Genomic DNA, 21349 nt, shown 5'->3' with positions numbered 1-21349 from the left:
ATTCAGCTTACATTCTGGTTGCATAATAAATAAAAAGTAATTCAAACTTAATTGTGTGAGGCTATATTATCTATCTATTAAATATCATGCACATAAAGCATGGAATATTTTTTCTTGACATTTACCGAAATAATTGTAAATTCTCTCCTAACATAAATGAATGTGAGAGAAGGGGGAGATGTGAATAAGGTAAATAAATACCCACTATTCTTTTGGCTGGGTCACTCCATATCCAAATGAGATTCCAAGATTATATATAGTGTGTACCCCATTTTCTTCTTATTATATATATTTTTTTTTCTTTTTTCTGGAGTGACATTGGTTCAGGAATCGAACAAGGGTAGGCTACCCATGTATGCACCTGCTTGGCCATCGGCACCCCATGTACCCAAACTTTGTGTGTGTCCATCTATCTGCCCATCCCTTCACAAATAATCTCATAAACCACTTGTGCTTGATGCCAGTAGGGAAAGGAAGTAGGTCTACATCCCTGAATATGTGTTACTTACATATTTGTCGCTGGGTATTATTTTGTGTCTTTTATTGTGTGGGGGGAAAAGGAAAGGGCAATATACTGTATATCATCAACAATGGAAAATACAAGTTTAAGATTGAAATAGCGATAAATTCTCTAATTCCAATGACCCCATATAAGATAGAAATGTGTAAATCATCAGCAGTTGCCCAGCAACTACCTAGCCAATCACACTGCGACGGTCCCTCCAAGTTATGGGATCTGTATTCATTCTACCTTCTCAGGAAAGCCTGGTGAGGCGAGGTTACCTTTGAGGCACAAAAGGTAAACACGCACGAATATGATTGCAGTCAATCGGGTGTCGCCCTCTCGTGGCCGATAGCAAGTACTACACTGAAAGTGCAACCCGACTGGATGCGGTGACCACTGCCATTGGTAACAGTAGATACACAAATGAAAATGCCAGATGCTGCGGCTCGCTGGGTACGTGCGCTGCTTTTTACAGTAGTTTTACGTGCCGGAATCGCAGCAGAGGTGTCCTTGTGGAATGTCGAGATCAATGCGGTGAGTGTTGCGCTGTCGTTCCGTGTCCTGTTTAAGGTTTCCTCTCGGGGAATTACCCATAGCAAGTGCTAGCTAGTGTTGCTACCAAGGAAGACTGTGTAGGAATCTGGATCCAACCTCTTGTTGAAGAGCACCTGTCAATCATATGACACATTGTGGTTGTCACTTTATGTCAGTGGTTCTTCTCAAACTTTTTCATGTCAAAGACCCCCAAATTGACACTTACTAGCCCCGCGGAACCCCATTTTAAATGATACACCAGGGACCCACCCCCACCCTAACCCTCAATCAATTTAATTTCAAGACATGCATTAGGGCGAAGGACCCCTAATTAATGGCACTTCTATCTCTGGGACCCCAATTTATAATGTCAAATCAATGTCCATTTTAACTCTGGGAGTGTACAAAATAAATGGAACCAAATTGTCTCTTTAGGGTCCGTCTGGTTCTATTTTGTACACTAACATACCCTTAAAGGATCCATTTGGTCCCTATCATTTAGCTGGGGACCCCCCAGAACTCCCTCAATGACCCCTGGGGGTCCCCGGACCCCACTTTGAGAAGCAATGTTTTGGTCCCACACTTAAGAGGTGTTTAAATACAGTACATTTAATGGCATTGGGAAATCAATGTGGAGAAGTGACACCGTCATCCATCTGTGAATGCACACCCTAGGCGGCTGCATGGGACTTGAAACCCAAACAATAGCTTATTGATTTATTTTTTGTCCTGTTGCATTTCCAGACACAATATGCTGTGTTCCGCAAGACGCTGTACGCCAACACCACTATATTCATGAAGTGTAAGTACTAGGGTGACTTGACAGTTTGTCAAATACATATAGGCTAAAGCATCTTTGATTGTCAAGCATTTTATTTTGACTTATTTCTTGAAACATGTTGTTGAAAGAAGTGGCAGATCTTCAAGCTCACCAAGCATTGCATTGTTATGGTCTTGTAGATCTGTAGGTGCTCGATTCAGTCTGTCTATATTTCAATTTGCCAAAGTATAAAATAGGGATTACGTGGTTAAGGGATGTCTGGTTGCTCGGTCGTCGGCCATTATAAGTGTTATCATGTGTTTTCATGTGATGTACTCAAATCCAGGTCATAAGCATTTGCATTTCTACCACACTGCATTGCCTTGAAGTTGCGCTACCTGCTCTTACCTGGCATTCTTCACTCTCTTTTCTGATCAATAATGTACAAAGTCCCCCACAGTCCACAGACACACATGACGTAGTCTATACATGATTCATGTACACCTGCCACAAATATAGCTTTTCAAAATAATACATACCACACCTGTTTGAATAGTATGTGTTTGAATATGCATGCACAAGATGAGTACTGCATGGAGACCATTCAGATAGTATCAGGCTTGGAAGTAACGCCTCAGTTCCCGAGGCTAGGCTTGAAGTAACCTTCCCTTGTTTATCTAATCTCTCTGTTTGGTCATGTTTGACAAGTACTATAGGAATATTGTGTGGTTAAACCCCACCCATCTAGTTCCTGTTGGAAAACTCTGTTTGACATAGGCTGATCCTCGTATAACAATGTTGCATCAGCATGACAGGGGAAATTGTCACTGGTGTATTTCAAGCAATAGCCTTTAACTTAAGTGACCCTCCAGTCTGTGATTGTAGTAATATATCATTTTCGATGCTATTTTAAAACAAAAGTCTAAATATTTTTGTTGTTAATTTTACAAATAGCTGAGTGAATACAGCGGAATTGCAGCTCAAGGAACTGAGCTGACGGCTTAAACTAGGGGTCTTCAATGTTTTCAGGCCAAGGACCCCCTTAGTTGAGAGAGAGATGAAGCAGGGACCCCCACAACCTTCTCATAGATTCCATACAGTTTCATCGTGACGGCACAATCATCGGTGCATTTTGGATTCATGTCAACTTGTGTTTTCAGACATTTAACCACTTAAACCGTCAATACTTAATAAACGTGACCTTTCACTCTGTACTTAGTCTGCTTTTTTCCCCTCTACACCAAAAATAGCCGATCTACAAGCTCAAGCGTGAGGCGTTGTGAGCTTGTAGATCTGCTATTTTTGGCTTAAGTTCTCAGAATATGGACACTAGGGTTCAAGCGGTTCATTTAAAAAAAAAAGGAGAAAAATGTTTATATCACACAAAGACTTGGAGGACCCCCTGTAGTAACTCTAAGGACCCCCTAGGGGTCCCGGACCCCCTGTTGAAGACCCCTGGCTTAAACATTTGATTAAATGTCAGCTTGAGTAATACCTCTGGTAAAATTCACATTGGATAGCATAATTTACGACTGTGTCCCTGCTCCCTGGCTACGTTCCAAAATCAGCATGGATCGGCCAAATGCGTCACACTTTGCATGGGCACAGTGTCTCTTTATCCAAAACTTGCCCATGGAGCAAAGCTTAAGAAACACACATGTCTGCCACCATTAGCTTTAATATAGGGGCGCGACGTTGGTGTAGTGGTTAGTGCATATGCCCTTCATACGGAAGGTGAGTGGTTCAAACCCTGCCTAAGCCGACGTCAGCAAGGGGAGAAGACGACAGTCAGCCCCATGGCCTCCCCTAAGTAACAAGAAATCTTGTGAAATAAAATGTTGTCAACCAATCATCAAGGATGATGATACACGAAAGAAGAGCTTTAATATAGGCGAGTACATGAATATGTCTTGTCTTCTAATCCTAAACAGTGCTCTCTCATCCAATGAGCTACTCAGCATCCTGTCTCATTTTAGAATTCTAGAAAGCACCCCCACCTATGGGAAAATGTCTTATCTTAGAAATACCTCTTTGTTTATCAGAACATTCTATGTACTCCTATGTTACTCATTGTTTTCTAGCTTGTTAACATAATGTACACTGTTGATGAATACATGAATAGGATGGGTGATGTCAGACTCGGAGGCAAAAGAGTTTTTAACTGGGCATGTTTTAGACCTGCCACCCAAACTTATTATTTACCCACTGTCTTGTGTTTCACTGTTTGGGCGCTTCCTAAGATATCAGTTGTCCCTCACATTCCACCCCTACTTAATATGTCAGAATTTTCTCCAGTGTTATTAAAAAAAAAAAAAAAAAACCTTTGACCATATCTTATTTAGTGCTTCTCTATCTTTTCATTAACATTCCTGAGGGACTAAAGAGTATTTGTTGTTGACTAGGTTTTGTGCTACTTACTCCGATCTTGCACATTGTAAGTCGCATATCAGAGTTGAATGCCAAAGTTGTAATTGTTGTAAATGGTATTGATTGGTGAAGTGAATTATATTATTATATTCATTATATTGTTTAGTGTTGATTGCTAAGTATGTGTTGCTAATAAGTGAGAGTTCAGAACATGGCCCTTAGACACAGCTGCTGATAAACCTAGGATGAGGGAGGATAGGTAAGGATCGAGGTCATAGCTGCCACATAGTGGCCCCTTTGTTTTATTGCTGTGTGAAAGAGATAATGTTCTTGGCTTTTAACTAGCTCTGTAGAGAAGAATGTGTGATTAATGTTTTGTTATAGCAAATTATGAATGGAATTATTATGAGAGGGCAAGTCTGTCTATCTTTGTGCCTTGCTGAAACAACATGTCTGATGTCTGGTATGAATGTTACAGCGCTGTAAATTCATCTTTCTTTACCATTTTATATTGCATCCGAGTCAAAGTGAGCTGATCTTTTGAGAGTTTCAATTTCGCTAGACTTTTAGACATGGAGCCCATAAATGAAGTAAGGATTTCCACATCATTGGGCATTGGTTATTTGACCTTTGCACCCTGTGATTTTGGTTGCTTGCATGTTTCTCAATGTTTGGCCGCATAGTACTTTGTATATTTCGATCCTGGGTGGTCATCGTGGCTTCATATAGAATTTATGAAAGCACAGTTATTTTGACTTGATTCAAGTGCCTTATTCTCCTTTCATAGATCCTCTTCATCGATCCATCATTGATAACAATTTGTTATATTGTAATAGGTTGTGCTTGGTTGCCTGCTAACAACGTGTCATTTTGTGGATGCTTTAATTCTGTGCTCGATTCACTGAGATATGCAGAATCATTTAGGATGATGTGCTTCAGAATTTACAGTAACTTAGAAAATTCATTATATTCCATATTGTATAGGCAAAATCCTCAATTTATCCATTTGTAAAATAACACTGTGTGTTTTACAATTTACAGTGTATTGTCTTGATGTTTTATCCTTCATGGATCTCCCTTACCCACTGAATATAAATCATGTGACTCAGTCCAGGGTGATCTGGCCTCGTGTGATGGGAACCTGTCCATTAACATCAGCTGGTATCTACGTTCCTCTGTCTGCTACAATGAGGTCTTTAACACGCCTGTGAGTACACACTTCAAACTGATTTGTCATGAACGCAAATAATACACACCATAATTAATTTACATTTCAGGTATTATTTATTTGTTCCCCCTCTGCAGGACAACAAAGCCATGAGCATGTTTGGACTGGAACACATGTTGAGAGATGGCTGGAGTGGTTACTACAGCCAGGGCTATATGTTCTTTGACAACTGCTCCTCTCTCTTCTTACCCAAGGTATGATGGTTTGACATCTAGTAGTAAATACTTCAATTTCAACCTTGAGGATGGAAATGTATATTTGAAAGGAAAGATATTGCAGTGAGATTGTCACTCATATTTAACTTTAACTAATATATAACTTTTAATTTATCCATATCCATTTATTTAGATGTTCTATTACAGTACAAAAAGCATATTTCTGATGTATATATATTCCACTTCTCCTGTCTTTCCTCTATCAGGTGTACTACACAGAGTTCAATCCGTACCAACCGCTCTCCAGCCCAGAGGTCAGTCCTTGTCTTGCTGATACATGATTAATGTTAACAGCCATTTACATACAGGAAACATGGTTTAATCCAGTGATGATGTAGGGCCTACATGGGCAACTGGCGGCCCGGGGGCCACATGCGGCCCCCACCTTCACTTAATGCGGCCCACAGGTTAATACCGGAATACTACTGTATAATATATTACTGATTTCAGCTGTTACAATTCCAAACATGACCTGCTTTAATTCCGTCAATCTATATTAGTAGCTTAACGACCAGTATAGTAGTATTAAAATGTATTTTTTTATGTCCAATGTATTTGTATTTAGGTTCATAAAGTTAACATGAGTATATAACTAAATGCGTTTCAAAATGTTACATGTCAGGATTCCAATTAAAAAATAGCTTAAAAATAGCAAAACGCATCGTGCTGCGATGCGTTTTGAGCTTGTAGATTGGCTATTTTTGCTTCTTTTGTATGAGATACTAGAATGACAAAGTAGGACGTAGCAATATGCAATGTGGCCCTCTGGAGTGAAGGTGGAAATATAGTGGCCCTCGCCATCATCAAAGTTGCCCACCCCTGATGTAGGGGTTAAGAACCACTCTCTCTGAACAAACATTTTCTTCCTGCTGACCCTGGAACGAATGTGCCCTCTGCTCTCTCCCTTTGTCTCAGTCCTATTGTCTGTCTGGATAAAGATAATCTCATGACTAGATTTAAAACTGTAATCCGCTACCCGATGTAGAGGTAGTACTTGTCAACCAGTTGGTGACTCCAGGGTCTAACATCTTCAATGGAAGAGTAGGAAGACCACCTCCAACCTAGCACTGCAGATGTACTAGCTATATTATATTAACGTGTATTAAATAAATATTGTTATTAATTAAAATAACATTCCAGATTGTAGCTTTAATCCATGCTTCACCAAGCTAGTTGTGTCTGAAGCACAGCAATTCACGAAACCAAAAAGCATTATCTTTTGCCCTGTATTGTACATTCACATGCCCTTTTTTTCTTTAGAGTGACCCATCAAACCAGACCTTTACTTGGCCAGACAAGCCGGTAAGACAATAACAATGTTCTATGTTATGACTAAACAGTTTATCTGTCTCTGAATAAATGTTACGAAAAAGACATGACATCCTGACTTGAACCTTTTTTTAATATAATATAGGCCTGCAGAAAATGTTTTTTGCAGGTAGCCAAACATTATTCAAAAGTATTTAGTACATTTTGGCACTTTACAGGATGGTAGAATATGTTTATTTTAGTGTGGAAATACTGTACATGAAAATGACAGTCACAGGTTAGATAGATTATTACTATTAGCTGCTGGGTTGAGCAGAGATAATGTTCCTGCCCACCACTTCGGAGACTATTAGTTTGAGTCCTCTGCGGTACATCTGACTTGGCTGTGCAAGTGTGCATGCCATCGAACATGGCCACTGGCTTCCCCAAGGTGGGAAGCCAGGTGGGGAGGGTGATCTCTGTCACTGCACTAGACTCCTACAGGGTGGTTGGGTGCCTCTTCAGTAGGGAGCTGAACTGGGAGGAATTGAGTGTTCCTCCATACATGTTATGTCCTCCCAGTGAAACTCCTCACTGTTGGGTGAAAAGAAGCAGATTAGTGCCATCACATGTGTTTGGGATGACACATGCTTGCCTACGATCCTCCCAGTAGGGGTCAGCAGTTACAAGGGACTACAGTACAAGGAAAAGTGTGAATTGACTGAAAGATTAAATTGGGAGAAAAAGGGAGTTGAATATATTATATTTTTTACTAGGATGGATGCACCTATGAGCACACTCCATTATAACCAAAAGGTTAATTTACACATAAACAATATCTATTTTGTCTTCTATTTGTTTGTTTATGTTGTAGAACATGATGATTCGATGAAGTATAAAATTAATTAAGCTCATCTCTCTTGCAGGACATCGGTGCGGTGGCAAAGTCATGGGAAGACAGTCCGTATCTCTTCATAGTGAAGGTGCAGCCTTTGTTCCGTGGGGAAGATGACATCCCAGAGGTCCCCAACTTCGCTTTCACAAGTGAGAAGCACTGCCTTCGCCATATTTGTATAGCAGATAAAATTGTTGACGCATTTACTACATGGGAGAGAGGATTGTATTTTACATGACCCCAACACCTCAAGTGTATAAGTATAATAACCCATTTAGGCCTACAATTATTAAATGCTTTAACTACTGAAAAAAAGCAGATATACAAGCTCACGGTGCCGCGCTGCAAGCTTGTAGATCTGCTATTTTTGAAAAGTCGTGAAAATGTGTGCAAATTTCTCAATATATATTTTTCAAAGCAGACTTTTGTAACTCGAATCTCTGCTTCTGGGGGGTCCCTTGAACAACATATTTTGAGATGGGGGTCTGCGGCCGAATAAATGTAATTTTGGGGGTCCTTGACATGAAAAGGTTTGAGATCGGCTGATTTAGAGGAAGGATTTAGAAGTCGGGTCAAAGATATTCAAAGACTTGCACACATTTTCATGATTTTTCAAAAATAGCAGATCTACAAGCTCGCAGCGCGGCACTCGGTGCCGCGCTGTGAGCTTGTATATCTGCTATTTTTCAATAGTTAAAGCATAAAATAATGGTTAAAGTGGTTCAAATCTAACGCGACTCGGGCGCGTTCCAGGTATTTGAGTGATAAACATAAGATAAAATAAACACGTGAGCGATTGCCAATTGAAATAACCTCTTTATATGTGGCCTATTTATTGATCCACAATATACTGTACAGTATTTTCCGGTATATCAAATTTATTCTATGTACTTGCATGATGAGGACACTTATTTGTTGTCATAGTAGCCTTGTATGAATTTAACTAGCAGACATCACCTCTGTAATTTAATTAGTTAATTAATTAATCTATTAGCCACTGTTATCCGATCATTCTCTTTCAACTGCTTCAGACAGAACATCTGACAGTAGCCTATGCACCTACAGTAGGCTACTTAGCAGGTCACACAGGTCGGTCATTCCTATGTAATTCACTCTGCTGACACTAAGTGTCGGCAGCTTTTGTAAGCAACGTGCGGAAACTGTGAATAGTTGCTTTTGATCGATACGCGAGGTAGACGCATGCTGGTGCATGTCTGTGTACGTGCGCGAGCCGAGCACCTTCAGAGCTTTTGCCCCACCGGCAGTACACCCCTGGTCACAGACAATGGTTTCCATGCACAATACTAAGAGTATTAATGTGTTGGTTTTGTGTCTTTGTAGTGAAAGTGGACATGAAGGGACCTAATGACTACTCCTCCCCCGCAGACTGGCCCTTGATGATGGTGCGTTGAACTTTCTCAAATATTGATAATTGTTTACATTTTAGATGGTGTGCTCTGAATCTGTAATGCAGGAGTTCCCTACTCCAGTGGTTTTCAACCCTTTTCACATCAAGGTCCATTATTTATTCGGCATCTGAGCCACAGACCACTATTTTTTTAGATTTTAGATTTAGCCTCTCAGACCCAAAACGTAAGATTGTGTTGTACAATAAAATTCCTCGCTGTATTGATGTTGTTATGAGAGATAATAGGCAAACGTTGATCAAAATACAAATTCTTCTACATTCTCTAATTGTGTAGACTTTTTGTACATTTAGTAATACAGATGTTTGACAATAATTTAACTCTTGGGAGTGTAAAATGAAACCAAATGGACCTACAGGTCCAGTTACCGACTCTCCATCATTTAGTTGGAGACCACCTGGAACCCGCTCAAGGACCACTGGTGGTCCCCGGACCACTGGTTGAAAACCCCTGCCCTACTCCATTTAAGACACAACCTGAGGTTTGAGCATTTATTCTGTCTTCATGTTCCACAGTTTTTCATGGCGATGTGCATTGTGTATGTGCTTTTCGGGGCTCTCTGGCTCTTCTGGTCTGCCTGCTATTGGAGGGATTTGTTGCGGATCCAGTTCTGGATTGGTGCTGTCATTATCCTTGGGATGCTGGAGAAAGCAGTGTTCTACTCTGTGTACCAAAGCATCCGCTACAAAGGAGAATATGGTCTGTCACACTTCTAAATACTGAATGCAATAGTAATAGTAACAGTATATAATGGTATAATCTCAATATTGGGTAATTTCTCAGCATTTCAATACCACTGAAGACTATGTCATATAAAATAGACATACTGTAGCTCACATTGTGTGAGCTCTAAATACGTCTGACAGTAGGGCCTACACACAGCACATTTTCATTTACTGTACTGTATATGTCAGCAGTCATTTGATAAGATAAGGTAAAAAACTAAATCTGAAATCATATTGACAACAGCAGAAAGAATGAAACACAGGAGAACCAAACCAAGCTAAATTAACTTTGTCGTTATATGATTAATCCTTTTTTATTTTTTATTTTCTTGTATTTCTCCCTCCACAGTTCAAGGTGCTGTGATCTTTGCGGAGCTGCTCTCTGCTCTGAAGAGGTCGCTAGCTCGAATCCTGGTGCTCATAGTCAGTCTCGGCTACGGCATTGTCAAGTGAGTCAACTTTAAAATACAGCAGACTCTTCTCACATTGGGGGAAAACTTTATTTATATTTATCCTTAAAGTGATACTGTGTAATATTCATTTTAGTTGTCTCTTTTTTTGGTGACACCTCTTGTAACTCTGTTGTCATTAAAGGGGAAGACCACCCATTTTCAATATTGAACTGTGTCATTAATATACCTTAGAGGAGTTGTGTGGAAATAGAAAAAAAGTTTCCCCTCCCCCCTTCTGTGTTGCCTAGAACTGGAGGATTGATTTTGGGGTTTGTATTGTAAAGTACAACTTGATGACATCACACATTGTACTTTACAATAGAGACACACACACACACACACACACACACACACACACAAGGTTATTGTGGAAAATATTAAATAAACTTTACTTTTGTTTAATTGAAAACATTTTACAGTATTTATTTAAATGTATTATAAGTCTACCAAGGGAAATAAAGACAGAGCTAGAATACTTACAAGCCTAAACCCTAAAACTCTGTGTTACTGAAAAGGTGGGATTTCCTTTAACCTCCACTACTTTTAGTGACCTGAACCGGATGATTAATAGGACTAGGCAATTAGACGAAAATATATCGATAATAACGGCCTAATGATTTACCACTTTTGGCATCTTCTGCTCTTCCAGGCCCAGGTTAGGTACTACGGTACATCGGTTAGCAGCTGTGGGACTCCTCTACCTGCTCTTCTCCTCTGTGGAAGGTGTACTGAGGGTCACAGGTGTAAGTATCCATTATTTTGTTCACAGAAACTACCGGTGACTCTGATTTAAACATCAATTACATTATTTTTGTTGAGTAATAACACATGACATGAAACCTAAAGCATTTATTCTGATAGTGGATCAGATGACACAGAGCGATCGCAAGGGACGCTTGTGTTTCACGTTCACCTTAACGTAAATAATTATATTAATGAATAAAACATTTGAGTGTGAGAGTGTGCACCCGAGTGCGAGCATGCACGTATGTGTGTTTGTGGCCTTTTCTATTGCAATGAACCACACTCCCCATTTCTTTCCTGGGGCTTACCATCCATCCCTAGGTTACACCATGTTATGCAAGGATGAATGCCTACTGAATGCCCTCCAATCTGCCTGCAGTACAATGTCCGTAGCTATGGCAATAACAAAATGTCATCACTGTAGACCAGGGTTCCCCAATAGGCGGCCCACGGGCCATTTGCGGCCCGCGGAGGGCTACTGTCTGGCCCCCACAAACCCCAGTAATAATGGTGGTATAAGAGCAGCAACAACACTAGTATATCGTTGTTGTCGGGTGGAAACCTTGTATCTCCAAATTTGTATGTTCTTTCGCTAAGTAAAGCCCTGCTTCATCATACAAGGCTGTCGCACAAAAGTAGTGAAAACAGCAGATTTACAAGCACACAACACCTCGCATCGCGAGGCGTTGTGTGCTTGTAGGTCGGCTGTTTTCACTAGTTTAAATCATTTTTAAAATGATAAATGCAAAACAAATGGTTTTGGACATACAAGATTTTCACCCGACAACGACGATATCTAAACTGTCGCTGGAGTAGTGGGAACGCCACCGTCGCCCCCTGCAATGTTGTGGCCCTTGGCTTGTTACCCTAGACATAATTCGGCCCTTGGTGAAAACTAATTGGGGAACCCTGCTGTAGACCTACTGGTGACTGCCACAAGTCCTGAAAGGTCTTACTCCTGAGTTAATAGTTTGAGTGTCCTCTGTGCTGTGAGCTCAGAGGACACACAGGATTTTGTGCAGAACAGTTTTTATGGTCAACTACTCCATTTAAATGTTGCTCTTTCTCTCTGTCTCTCTCTCTATGTCTCTGTCTGTCTGTTTCTCTCTCTGTCTCTTTCTCTCTCCCATCCAGGGATTCTATGGCACGGTTGCCTTGGTGGCTAATCTTAGCCTGTCTCTCATTGATTCCTGTGTGATGTGGTGGATATCCTTCTTCACAGCAGTCAGGAGGGATGGATAACTTCAAAGTCCTGGGTTCAAATCTGGAAATCTGGCTCATGGACCTTTGTTGTGTTATCCTACCTTTCACTGTACTGTTTAGATATCTACCTTCATTGTCCTCTCTAAACAAAGCAGAGATTCTGGCGTCCCTATTTTGGCCTTGTCATTATAGGGTGAAAATATCAAAACACGATACAAAAAAGAAGATGATCTACAATAGCTTGCAGATTGACTATATATTTTTATTTTATAGGACTTTAGCTGTTAACCCATTATGGATGGGTACACATTTGTGTGTATTACACCATCTGGCCGGGAACACATTTTTGTGTATTACAGTACATGTACGTAATTTTTTTTTTAAAGAAAAAACAAAGAAAAACATCTGAAATGTTTCTATGAAAAGCCAAAGGTGTAAGCTATCAAATAGTTTTTGGAATTTTGTTTCTAGCTGCTACAGATGCTGAGTAATACATTTTCCAGTAAAACAGTTGGTAATTTTCAAATCGTAATTAGGCCTAAATACAAGCCATGAAATATGTCCATGTTTGAGTAAATGTATTGCCTTTTCATGTAAAGTATTTCCGTTTTCCTTAACTTGTGTCCACATTTTCATCAGTCTATCCCAGACTATTAGACTCCTGAAGCTCCGCAGGAATGTAGTGAAACTCTCTTTGTATCAGCACTTCACCAACACGCTCATCTTTTCTGTTGTGGGTGAGTTGTTTTGGATCAGAAACAGCTGCTCCTCTCTGTCCTCCAGATGATTGGACATGAATCGCCATGCATGTAGATTACACGATTACAAATACTTTGTACTAGTTATTCTCAACATTTTTTATTTTAAGGACCACCATTTGATTCTATTTTCATCTCTGGGATTCCGATCGACACTCTGAGTTCATTTAATTCTGAGAGTGTACAAATGAATTACATTTGGTTCCTAACTATCAATTTATTCTCCTGGTACCCCTCAAGGACCCCTGGCGGTCCCTGGACCCCATATTGAGAACCAGTGCTTTATACAGTACTTGGAATACTTAATATATGCCAAGAGAATAAATACTGTTTCAGCCCAAAGTCATGAGAAGAATGCAGTTGTCAATATTCCATTTCTGATATAACTATATCATAGCTGTCGGATGAAAACCTTGTTCAAAGCTGTTATTTTTCAGGAAACGGAGAAGAAAAAAACTTTTGGCTTGTATTTTTGCTACTTTTGTCAGACATTAGTATGATGAAATAGGGCATTAATTTATGAAAAAAACGTAAAAAGTTTAAATATATATAGTGATACGAAGTTTTTGCCCGACAGCGTTGATATAATGGCATTTGGATTATGACTTGTCCGCTGACCTTTTTCGACTCAATCATCTGTTCTGGGCAGCCTACTGGTCATTCCTGTTTTACCACAATCCGTGACCATGGTTATGACATTGACCTTTTTGGTCCAGAAGTTAACAACCTATTTTGGGTATCCATTGTGACCAGTTAAGTTAAATGAAAATTCTACGATCCATTCTCAAATTATTAAAAAGAAGGAAAAAAATGTAATCCCTATAGTCTTATTTAAAATGCGCTTTAACCTGCATGGTTTTGTACCCTTTTTTACAAAATGAATATAGCAGAACCATAATACCTCCTAACAATGTGGAGATTCTATTCTCCTGGGGTCTTGTGATTATTTAGCAGAATTTGAAATAATGCAAAGATCCTAGCCAGTAACTTTATATTGGTTACATTGGTTGGTTGTCGAATGTGTTTTTTGTTTGTTTGTGAGCATTGTTTATACTTGCCTGAAAAATCTAACCACTGCTTACTTGTGTGACCACAGCCTCCATCATCTTCATCATTTGGACCACCAAAGTCTTCAAGATGGTTGGCTGTCAAACGGTCAGTTTGCTTGTTTTCTATAATTAAGTCTAATCTTGAGCGAGAGAGATGAAAGGAGCACTTAATGTTTGTTGCTTTCTTCTGAGTGGGACAAGAAGCATTAAAATAAACAATAATAAATACATTGTGCCATCTTGTTGATTATCACCCCATATGCCTGTGGGTGTATTTTATTCTGATTTTAAAATAAATAAATACCATTATTAAATCAATTTAGTCAGTCAATTGATTAAACTCTAACAGGTCTCAGTTCATTGGGTAAATTAATTCACAAATATTACAATAATAATAGTTACCTACTTCCTCCCGCCCAACCCAGGAGGGGTTAAGATTCTTTCTCAGGGACACACAACGACATTGCTACCCTGGCCTGGAATAGAACCAGGGACAACCAGGGGCTGTGGTTCCCCAGGCGGGCTCCCTAACCATTCAGCTATGCAATATATATATGAAATGGTTTTAAATGTTTCTTGTTTGTGTTCAGGGCTGGAGGGACCTGTGGGTGGACGATGCCTTCTGGCGGTTGCTGTTCTCCACCATCTTGCTGGTCATCATGGTGCTGCTGCGACCCTCTGTTAACAACCAGAGGTCAGGGCTCAATCACACCCGGACTGTACAGGGCAGTTCAATCTAGCACAGGGCATTTTTCCTCATACAGAGTAAATTACTCAGTGCTAATGAACTCTGGAAGTGTATTTGGTTACATTTGTATACTCCCAGTGTTGTGAATGGATATTTTGAAACTACGGTACTCTGATGTGAATGTCCTTTTGACACTTCTGTTCTGTTGTCTCATACTGTAGGTTCTCACATTCCCCTCTGATTGATGAGGATGATGATGAAGAGGAAGAGGCCAAGGAGCCCATGTTGAATGAGGCTTTTGGTAAGCATCATAAATCTCTCCTCCGCTGTTGGATCATTCATTAACTATTCAGTTGTTAGTGCTCACTTATCATTCCCGAAATTCAAATCAGCACATATTTGACATTGCTCCCTACCAGACATCAATCAAACAGTAGTCCAAAATAAAATGTGTTTGAGTGCCAGATTATTGGTGGAGTTTACTGTGTCAGAAGTTGGCACATAAAAGTATAGTATGCTAAATCGAAATTGCCTGACTGCGAGCGCCAGACATCTCACACTACGTTCACTACGTTTCACTCCGGGAGAGTCTGAGATTACTAGGGCAGATTCTACTTCGGCGTGGGCGGGCTAAAGCCTATTGACGTCACACACACACACACACACACATACACACACACACACACGCGCGCGACGGCGACGTGGCGTGACATTGCAAAAATACGTTATTTCTCATAACATATTATATGTCTGCATGTTTACGTTAGTGCAAAATGGTATTAAAACGTGAGGAAACGGCACTATTTCATAGTTTATTAAAATAATACGAGTCGAGTCTGACTCCGCCATGACAGTTTTCACGGACCAATCAGAGTCCACTAGACTCTCACGTGGGCAGAGGACACCAATCAGAGTCCACGAGCGAGTCTCACGCGAGCTCAAGAGCTCTGTTTGGAGGGGGCTGGGACCGGAGCATAGAGTTCACGTGCCCCAAGCATACAACCCTGATTGGCCCATTCAATGCGCCCGCTCTTCAGGCGCGCTCGAAATAGAATAAAATATGTGCAGCTTCAGTCCACACTACAAACCACCCACCAACAGGGGGGGGGGTGATGTGCGGACTGAAGTGTCAGGCTAAAATCGAAATTGTGTGAACTTTCAGACACTCAATGTTAAGTGCAGTAGACACCATCCACCTGGCACATCAATGCCAAAGACACTGACTGGCACAGATGATCACTTAACAGCTTTTACACTCACACAGATGTTTATAATAGATGTTTATAACCTAGGAGTAAGAATGCACAGCATCTTCAAGTACCATAAGTGCTATGACCACAGTCAAACTGTTCTCTTTCCTTATTGTCTCCACCAGCCGAAAGGTATTTTCAATTTTTAACAAAATGACTTAAATCATGAATGCAGCTTGTGATTACAGAGACATTCTGCACGCACATTCCCACTAGGTCAAGGAAGTGAAGGAACAAATGCCACGCTTTTCACATTGGCCTATTATAGCGCCACCAGCAGGTTGACTTTTGCCAAAATATTTTTTGGAACAAAATGCCTCAAATCATGCATGCAGCGTCACATTGCTGTTAAATTCCAAAGAAGACATGGCACCCTTTTCACATTTAGCGCCACCAGGACCTACCTTACCTGGTGGAGACCTGTGCTCGGAAGAGCACTGCTTCTAGTTCTTGTATATGTTTACTATTATTATGAATATTATGAATGCTGCTACAATGTCTTGAGGAACCAGAACAAAATAATGTTACTCTTAGTACCTGTACAGTCTACACAAGATGTAACAATAAAGAAACCTTTAACCTTGAACAACAAATAGGATTTGGCTCACGTCTGTTCAGATTCAGAGATTTTGGCACTGAACTGACATAATTACACTTGATTCAGCCAGTTTAGATTGTAGTGTCTAAAAATAGGAAAACAATACCCCCCCAAATCATCTTGAAATGATACAATTTATATCATTTCAAATCTGAAATGTTTATTTGGTTTCATGTGACTTTATTTTTTATTTCAGAGGGGATGAAAATGAGAGGCTCAAAGCCAGACACAAATGGCTCCCAGAAACTGCTGAGTAAAGAGGTGGGTTGTCCTCCACCATCACCCCACCCCTCTTCCCCACAGAAGTTTGTAATTCCAGCTGTCAGCTTGGTCACTTCGTTCTTAACCACATGAATCCTAGCGTTCATATTCTGTGTGTCATATCAGCCAAACATTCCGTGGAGATAGACAATCTACAATAAATTTATCCCCATTCGTTCCGGATGCCATCCGGAATCAATGGGGGTAAATTTACTCGAATCAAATTTTTGTCTTAGGAATGTGACAAAAACCAAAAAATATTATTGAACTCTAGTCTCCATGGTGTGACTAATTAATAGGAAAAAAGTCATTTTGGGGGTGAACTACTCCTTTAAGTGTCTAATGAATCTTTCATATGTGATCTACATCCATCTGTTTAGTGTTCCATTCATAATCCATTAATAATTAATAATGCATAATGTGCTCTTGACAGGATGAAGACCTCAAATGGGTCGAGGAGAACATTCCCACAACTGTTGCTGATGTGTGAGTATGAATACACTTGAGAGATGTTTTGACTTCTTCCCCCCACCCTTGGGTTTAGTAGTGTCAACATGTTCTCTGGACAGAATGTGGTGTTGTCACATCAGCTTAACACCTTCTAGTCTTTAAGGTAGCTCTCCACCGTCCGATGCGGCAAGTGTTGGAATGCGTCTGTGGATGAAAATCTGTTGTGGAATGCGTGGTATGCACATAATTTTTTCGTGTTGTAAGTTGTAGGGGAGCAGCAGTACTACGACTAGCGCAAAAATGCTCAGTGTTTTTGCTTTGGTCCAAGCTACCTCAGCTTCTTTGAGGACTGCAGGCTCCTGCAGACTACTGCCACCTCTTGGTATAGGGAGTTATTTCATCTGATTTCCTTGGCCAAAGCAATAACTTTCTGGCGACCACAACTTTTGGACACCTGAAAATCCAACATCATCCGACTTGGGACCCGACTGCCAGAGTGTAGTAGTCTGTATTGTAGTAGTCTGTTTGGTGGAGAGAGACTTTAGTTAAAACTGTACTCTGACCTTTTTCTGTCAACACTATATCTCTTCGGCCAATCGGCTATTTTAGATTAATGTTACCCCTGGAATAGGTGTGCTGGGGTTCAAGCGTTTGTGAGCTTGTAGATCGTCTGTTTTTTTTATTTTTAGCTAGTTACTTTATACTACATTGTACAAATGTGTCTCTCATTGAAGATAGCAGAGAAATGCAGACTGATTAATATAGTTCTTATCAAGTTGTTTGATTACAATAGTTGGCTTACATATTCACAGCATCTGTACTGTATATAACCTTCCACACGTCATAAACATTTTCAAAAGTTGCAAAAATAGCAGATCTGATGATGTGATGCCTTGAGCTTGTAGATCTTGTTTTCTCTTCCTTTCGCGTGACACTGTAATACAATGAAGTATAATATAGACGAAACAATGGAGATACAAGGTTTCTGTCCGACAGCGATGATATCAAACTGAGGCTCCTTGAAATTAAAAAAGGTGGAGAATCACTGGTTTACGTTATCTATGCTCTCTTTTACCCTCTCTCCCCACAGAGCCCTCCCAGCAATGTTGGACGAGGAAGAGGTAAAAGACCCTTCTCTTTTCCCCCCTTGTAGTCCCATGATTTCTTGTCCAGTCACATTTTTATCCAATAAAAGGCTCAGGGGTAACTAGTTCTTCAGTGATATTGTTCCTCTCTTCTCTCTCTCTCACGCACGCACACACACACACACACACACACACGCACGCACGCACGCACGCACGCACGCACGCACGCACGCACGCACGCACGCACGCACGCACGCACGCACACGCACGCACGCACACACGCACGTCACTGCAGAGGCATTAATCTCTGTTCTCTTTCCAGGAAATCCTCAAAACCAAGATGGAGAGATCCAAGATGGAGTAGATGTAATGATCTGAGAATAATGCGAGAATGGAAGCAATTTTCCCAGAGGCCACAACGAATGAGTCGCAGCTAACGGAAGTCACAGCCAAGAGAATAATCATTATAATGGGGACACGGTCACACTTTAAAATCATTTCGTTCATTGTTCATTTAACTCTGAGAGTGTACAAATGGAACCAAGTGGAAGGGTTCCATTTGTACTCATTGAGTTAAACCAACTCTTGAGGATTTTACTGAGCAGATGTTCCTTTTCTCACACTTTTTTATTTATTTAAGTTTATGATCCGAAAAGGGTTAAGAGTTGTGGAGATGCAAGAATGTCTGACAAAGCTATCTCTTTTGAAGCAGCAATGAATGAGGTGCAACTGAATGAATTGACAACCAAAAATATGCGTTCATGGCCACCTGTTCCCTCTATACATTTTGTTTCCTATCTTTAAATTAGGTTTAATAATTTTTGAGCAGAGTAATTCTGTCACTCATTGGTAAGTTGAGAGGACAGATGAGTTACAGAGGGAATTGTGCGACAATAAGAGTTGGCTGGGCTCGCAGAGGTGTGATTTGTACTATCCATCCATATCATGTTAAAATCTGCACTCTGTGCCTGTGGTGTAGTTGAAAATCAAAGAATACAGGACAGCACAATCTGATTAAGTTGTATCTGCTAAAAATGCACACATTTTGCAAGAGATTATTAGTGTGCTAATTTGTAAGGTGACATGTTTTTACATTCGGGCAGCATCTGGGTTGAAACATCTGTGTGGTAAAAGGATTTTTCGTCAGTATTGCTGTGCTCTTTCACGGTTTCCTTGGTTATGGGAGGTTTTTCATGTTGAAGCGGTTGGAGGCACGTGCAGTTCATTCATCCTTGAAGTGTGGATGCAATGACCAGGGAGTTGACGTGGTTGTGAGGTGTCTTCCAGAAACATGATTTTTTTTTTGTTGGATAATTGCAATGGTTATTAGGGCATCATTTCACAAAGAGATGTCTTCTGTTGCCGTAGATTTAAAGCTTCCATACAGATGACTGCCTCAGTCTACATCTACACGAAGATGCTAAAGCCTAAATTATGCTCCCTCGTACGACATGGTGTCGTGCAGACCATAAGCTGACCAGATATAAGCTCAGTTGTGAGATTGTAGGTCGGCTATTTTCGGTGTGCGTCAACGTTGAGTGTCAAATATAAATAGGGCGTCAGTTTGATTGAGCAAGTCACTCAGAAAAATCAACAAGTCAATCTGCCTAACCCCAACTGTTTAGGTCTACAAGGTTATAAATGATGTTTATACAGTTACGTGACTAGACATTGTAATCTAGCGTGTGTTCTACTAAAGGTAGCTCCTACACTGTGGGTAGTTTCAGTCAGTCGCGTTTGCATTGTCTTTTCATTCTGTTCATTCCTATTAAGCTCGATTATCCGTCCTGCACTTTACTGCTTAGTGGTTACCAAGTTAACTAATTAATTTAATTCATTGCACATGTTAGTGACTGTTAAGTAAAAGTTCTAATAGCATTGAGGATGTTCTCCAATGCTGTGGTACCTAGAGCTGGGGCTCAGACCTACTTCACCTGTAACCACAGTAAATATAATTTCGTATTTCTCAATAAAGAGAAATACGACCCCTTATACCATGTGTGGAACTCCTAATCTACATGATACTCATCCTATTCAGTGGAGCTCAGGTTCATCTCACTTGGCTTTGATTTTATTTGCTTGTAGACTTCACTGTTGAGCCTTCTTGGCATGCCGCAGGCCTATAACTAGCTCTCGGGCCACAGCATTCGCCTTTGCCAACTAGGCCAGGTCTTCATGTACAGGGTTGCCCTAGTTTGAATGCCAAAGGGTAGTTAGTTTCATCAAATCCTGTATATTGTTCATGAATAATGAGGCACTAATGGCCCACCAAGACTGCCCCCATAACCTTTATTGCTGCAACGTTTCAACCAGTACTGCATCTTCATCAAGGCGTCAGTCTTATTACTGATTTTGTCCTGCACCTATACCCAATTTGACTTGGGTGTGCACATACTGTACTACTTCTAACACCATGGAACACAAAATACATTTTACAAATTATATTTGCACCCACTTATTAGTAATTCGCCTTCAGCTGGCAGAGTAATTTTCCCGTCCTTGTGCAATCTACTGTAATATGTGTGGATGGTGTCAATTTAGATTTTAGGTTCATTCTTTTTTTTTTTATTATCATTATTCGTTAATGTCAGATCTTTTTTATTTCAGAGATGAGGCCCTATATCGGGATGTGAGTCTGCAATGTAATGTGATGCTAACAATAAAGTATGGCTTTATTGCAAGATGTTGTCCTGAAAATAAACTTTATATTAAAACATATTTTCCTGTTTCCATTTAATAATTGATTTTAAAAAGTATGTTATGACTGATAATATCTAGGGTGAACAAAAACAACTCACAAAACATCAATAACTTGAAATGGGACTTATTCTGCATAAAAGGTTTTTACTTTTGGTACTTTTAAGTACATTTTGATGCAAATACTTTTAAATATTTTTGAATTCTGGA

The 21349-nt window shown here is 40.2% G+C and overlaps 1 protein-coding gene across 1 annotated transcript; it reads left to right on the top strand.

Moving 5' to 3' along the window:
* Nucleotides 1-888: 888 nt before the first annotated feature.
* On the top strand, nt 889-21158 carry LOC308306346 (transmembrane protein 87A-like). Its single transcript, XM_080751296.1, has 20 exons — nt 889-1039; nt 1784-1841; nt 5276-5373; nt 5472-5588; nt 5816-5863; nt 6870-6911; nt 7784-7901; nt 9094-9155; nt 9695-9878; nt 10254-10353; nt 11006-11099; nt 12235-12308; nt 12934-13040; nt 14158-14216; nt 14701-14804; nt 15020-15099; nt 16843-16907; nt 17341-17393; nt 18448-18478; nt 18765-21158. Exons 1-20 carry the CDS (start codon nt 929-931, stop codon nt 18804-18806), a joined length of 1647 nt encoding a protein of 548 aa, XP_080607422.1. The 5' UTR covers nt 889-928; the 3' UTR covers nt 18807-21158.
* The last annotated feature ends 191 nt before the right edge of the window (nt 21159-21349 follow it).

The sequence above is a fragment of the Nannobrachium achirus genome, assembly GCF_963921795.1.
Source record: "Nannobrachium achirus genome assembly, chromosome: 20".
NCBI classification, from domain to species: domain Eukaryota; kingdom Metazoa; phylum Chordata; class Actinopteri; order Myctophiformes; family Myctophidae; genus Nannobrachium; species Nannobrachium achirus.
This window is presented reverse-complemented; position numbering and strand designations above follow the sequence as displayed.

Excerpts from the sequence above, each read along its gene's own strand:
- LOC308306346 (XM_080751296.1), top strand. The coding sequence starts at position 929 with ATGAAAATGCCAGATGCTGCGGCTCGCTGGGTACGTGCGCTGCTTTTT. Across the intron at positions 14,217-14,700 it reads AGATGGTTGGCTGTCAAACG|GGCTGGAGGGACCTGTGGGT; the intron begins GTCAGTTTGCTT and ends GTTTGTGTTCAG. Across the intron at positions 18,479-18,764 it reads CAATGTTGGACGAGGAAGAG|GAAATCCTCAAAACCAAGAT; the intron begins GTAAAAGACCCT and ends TTCTCTTTCCAG.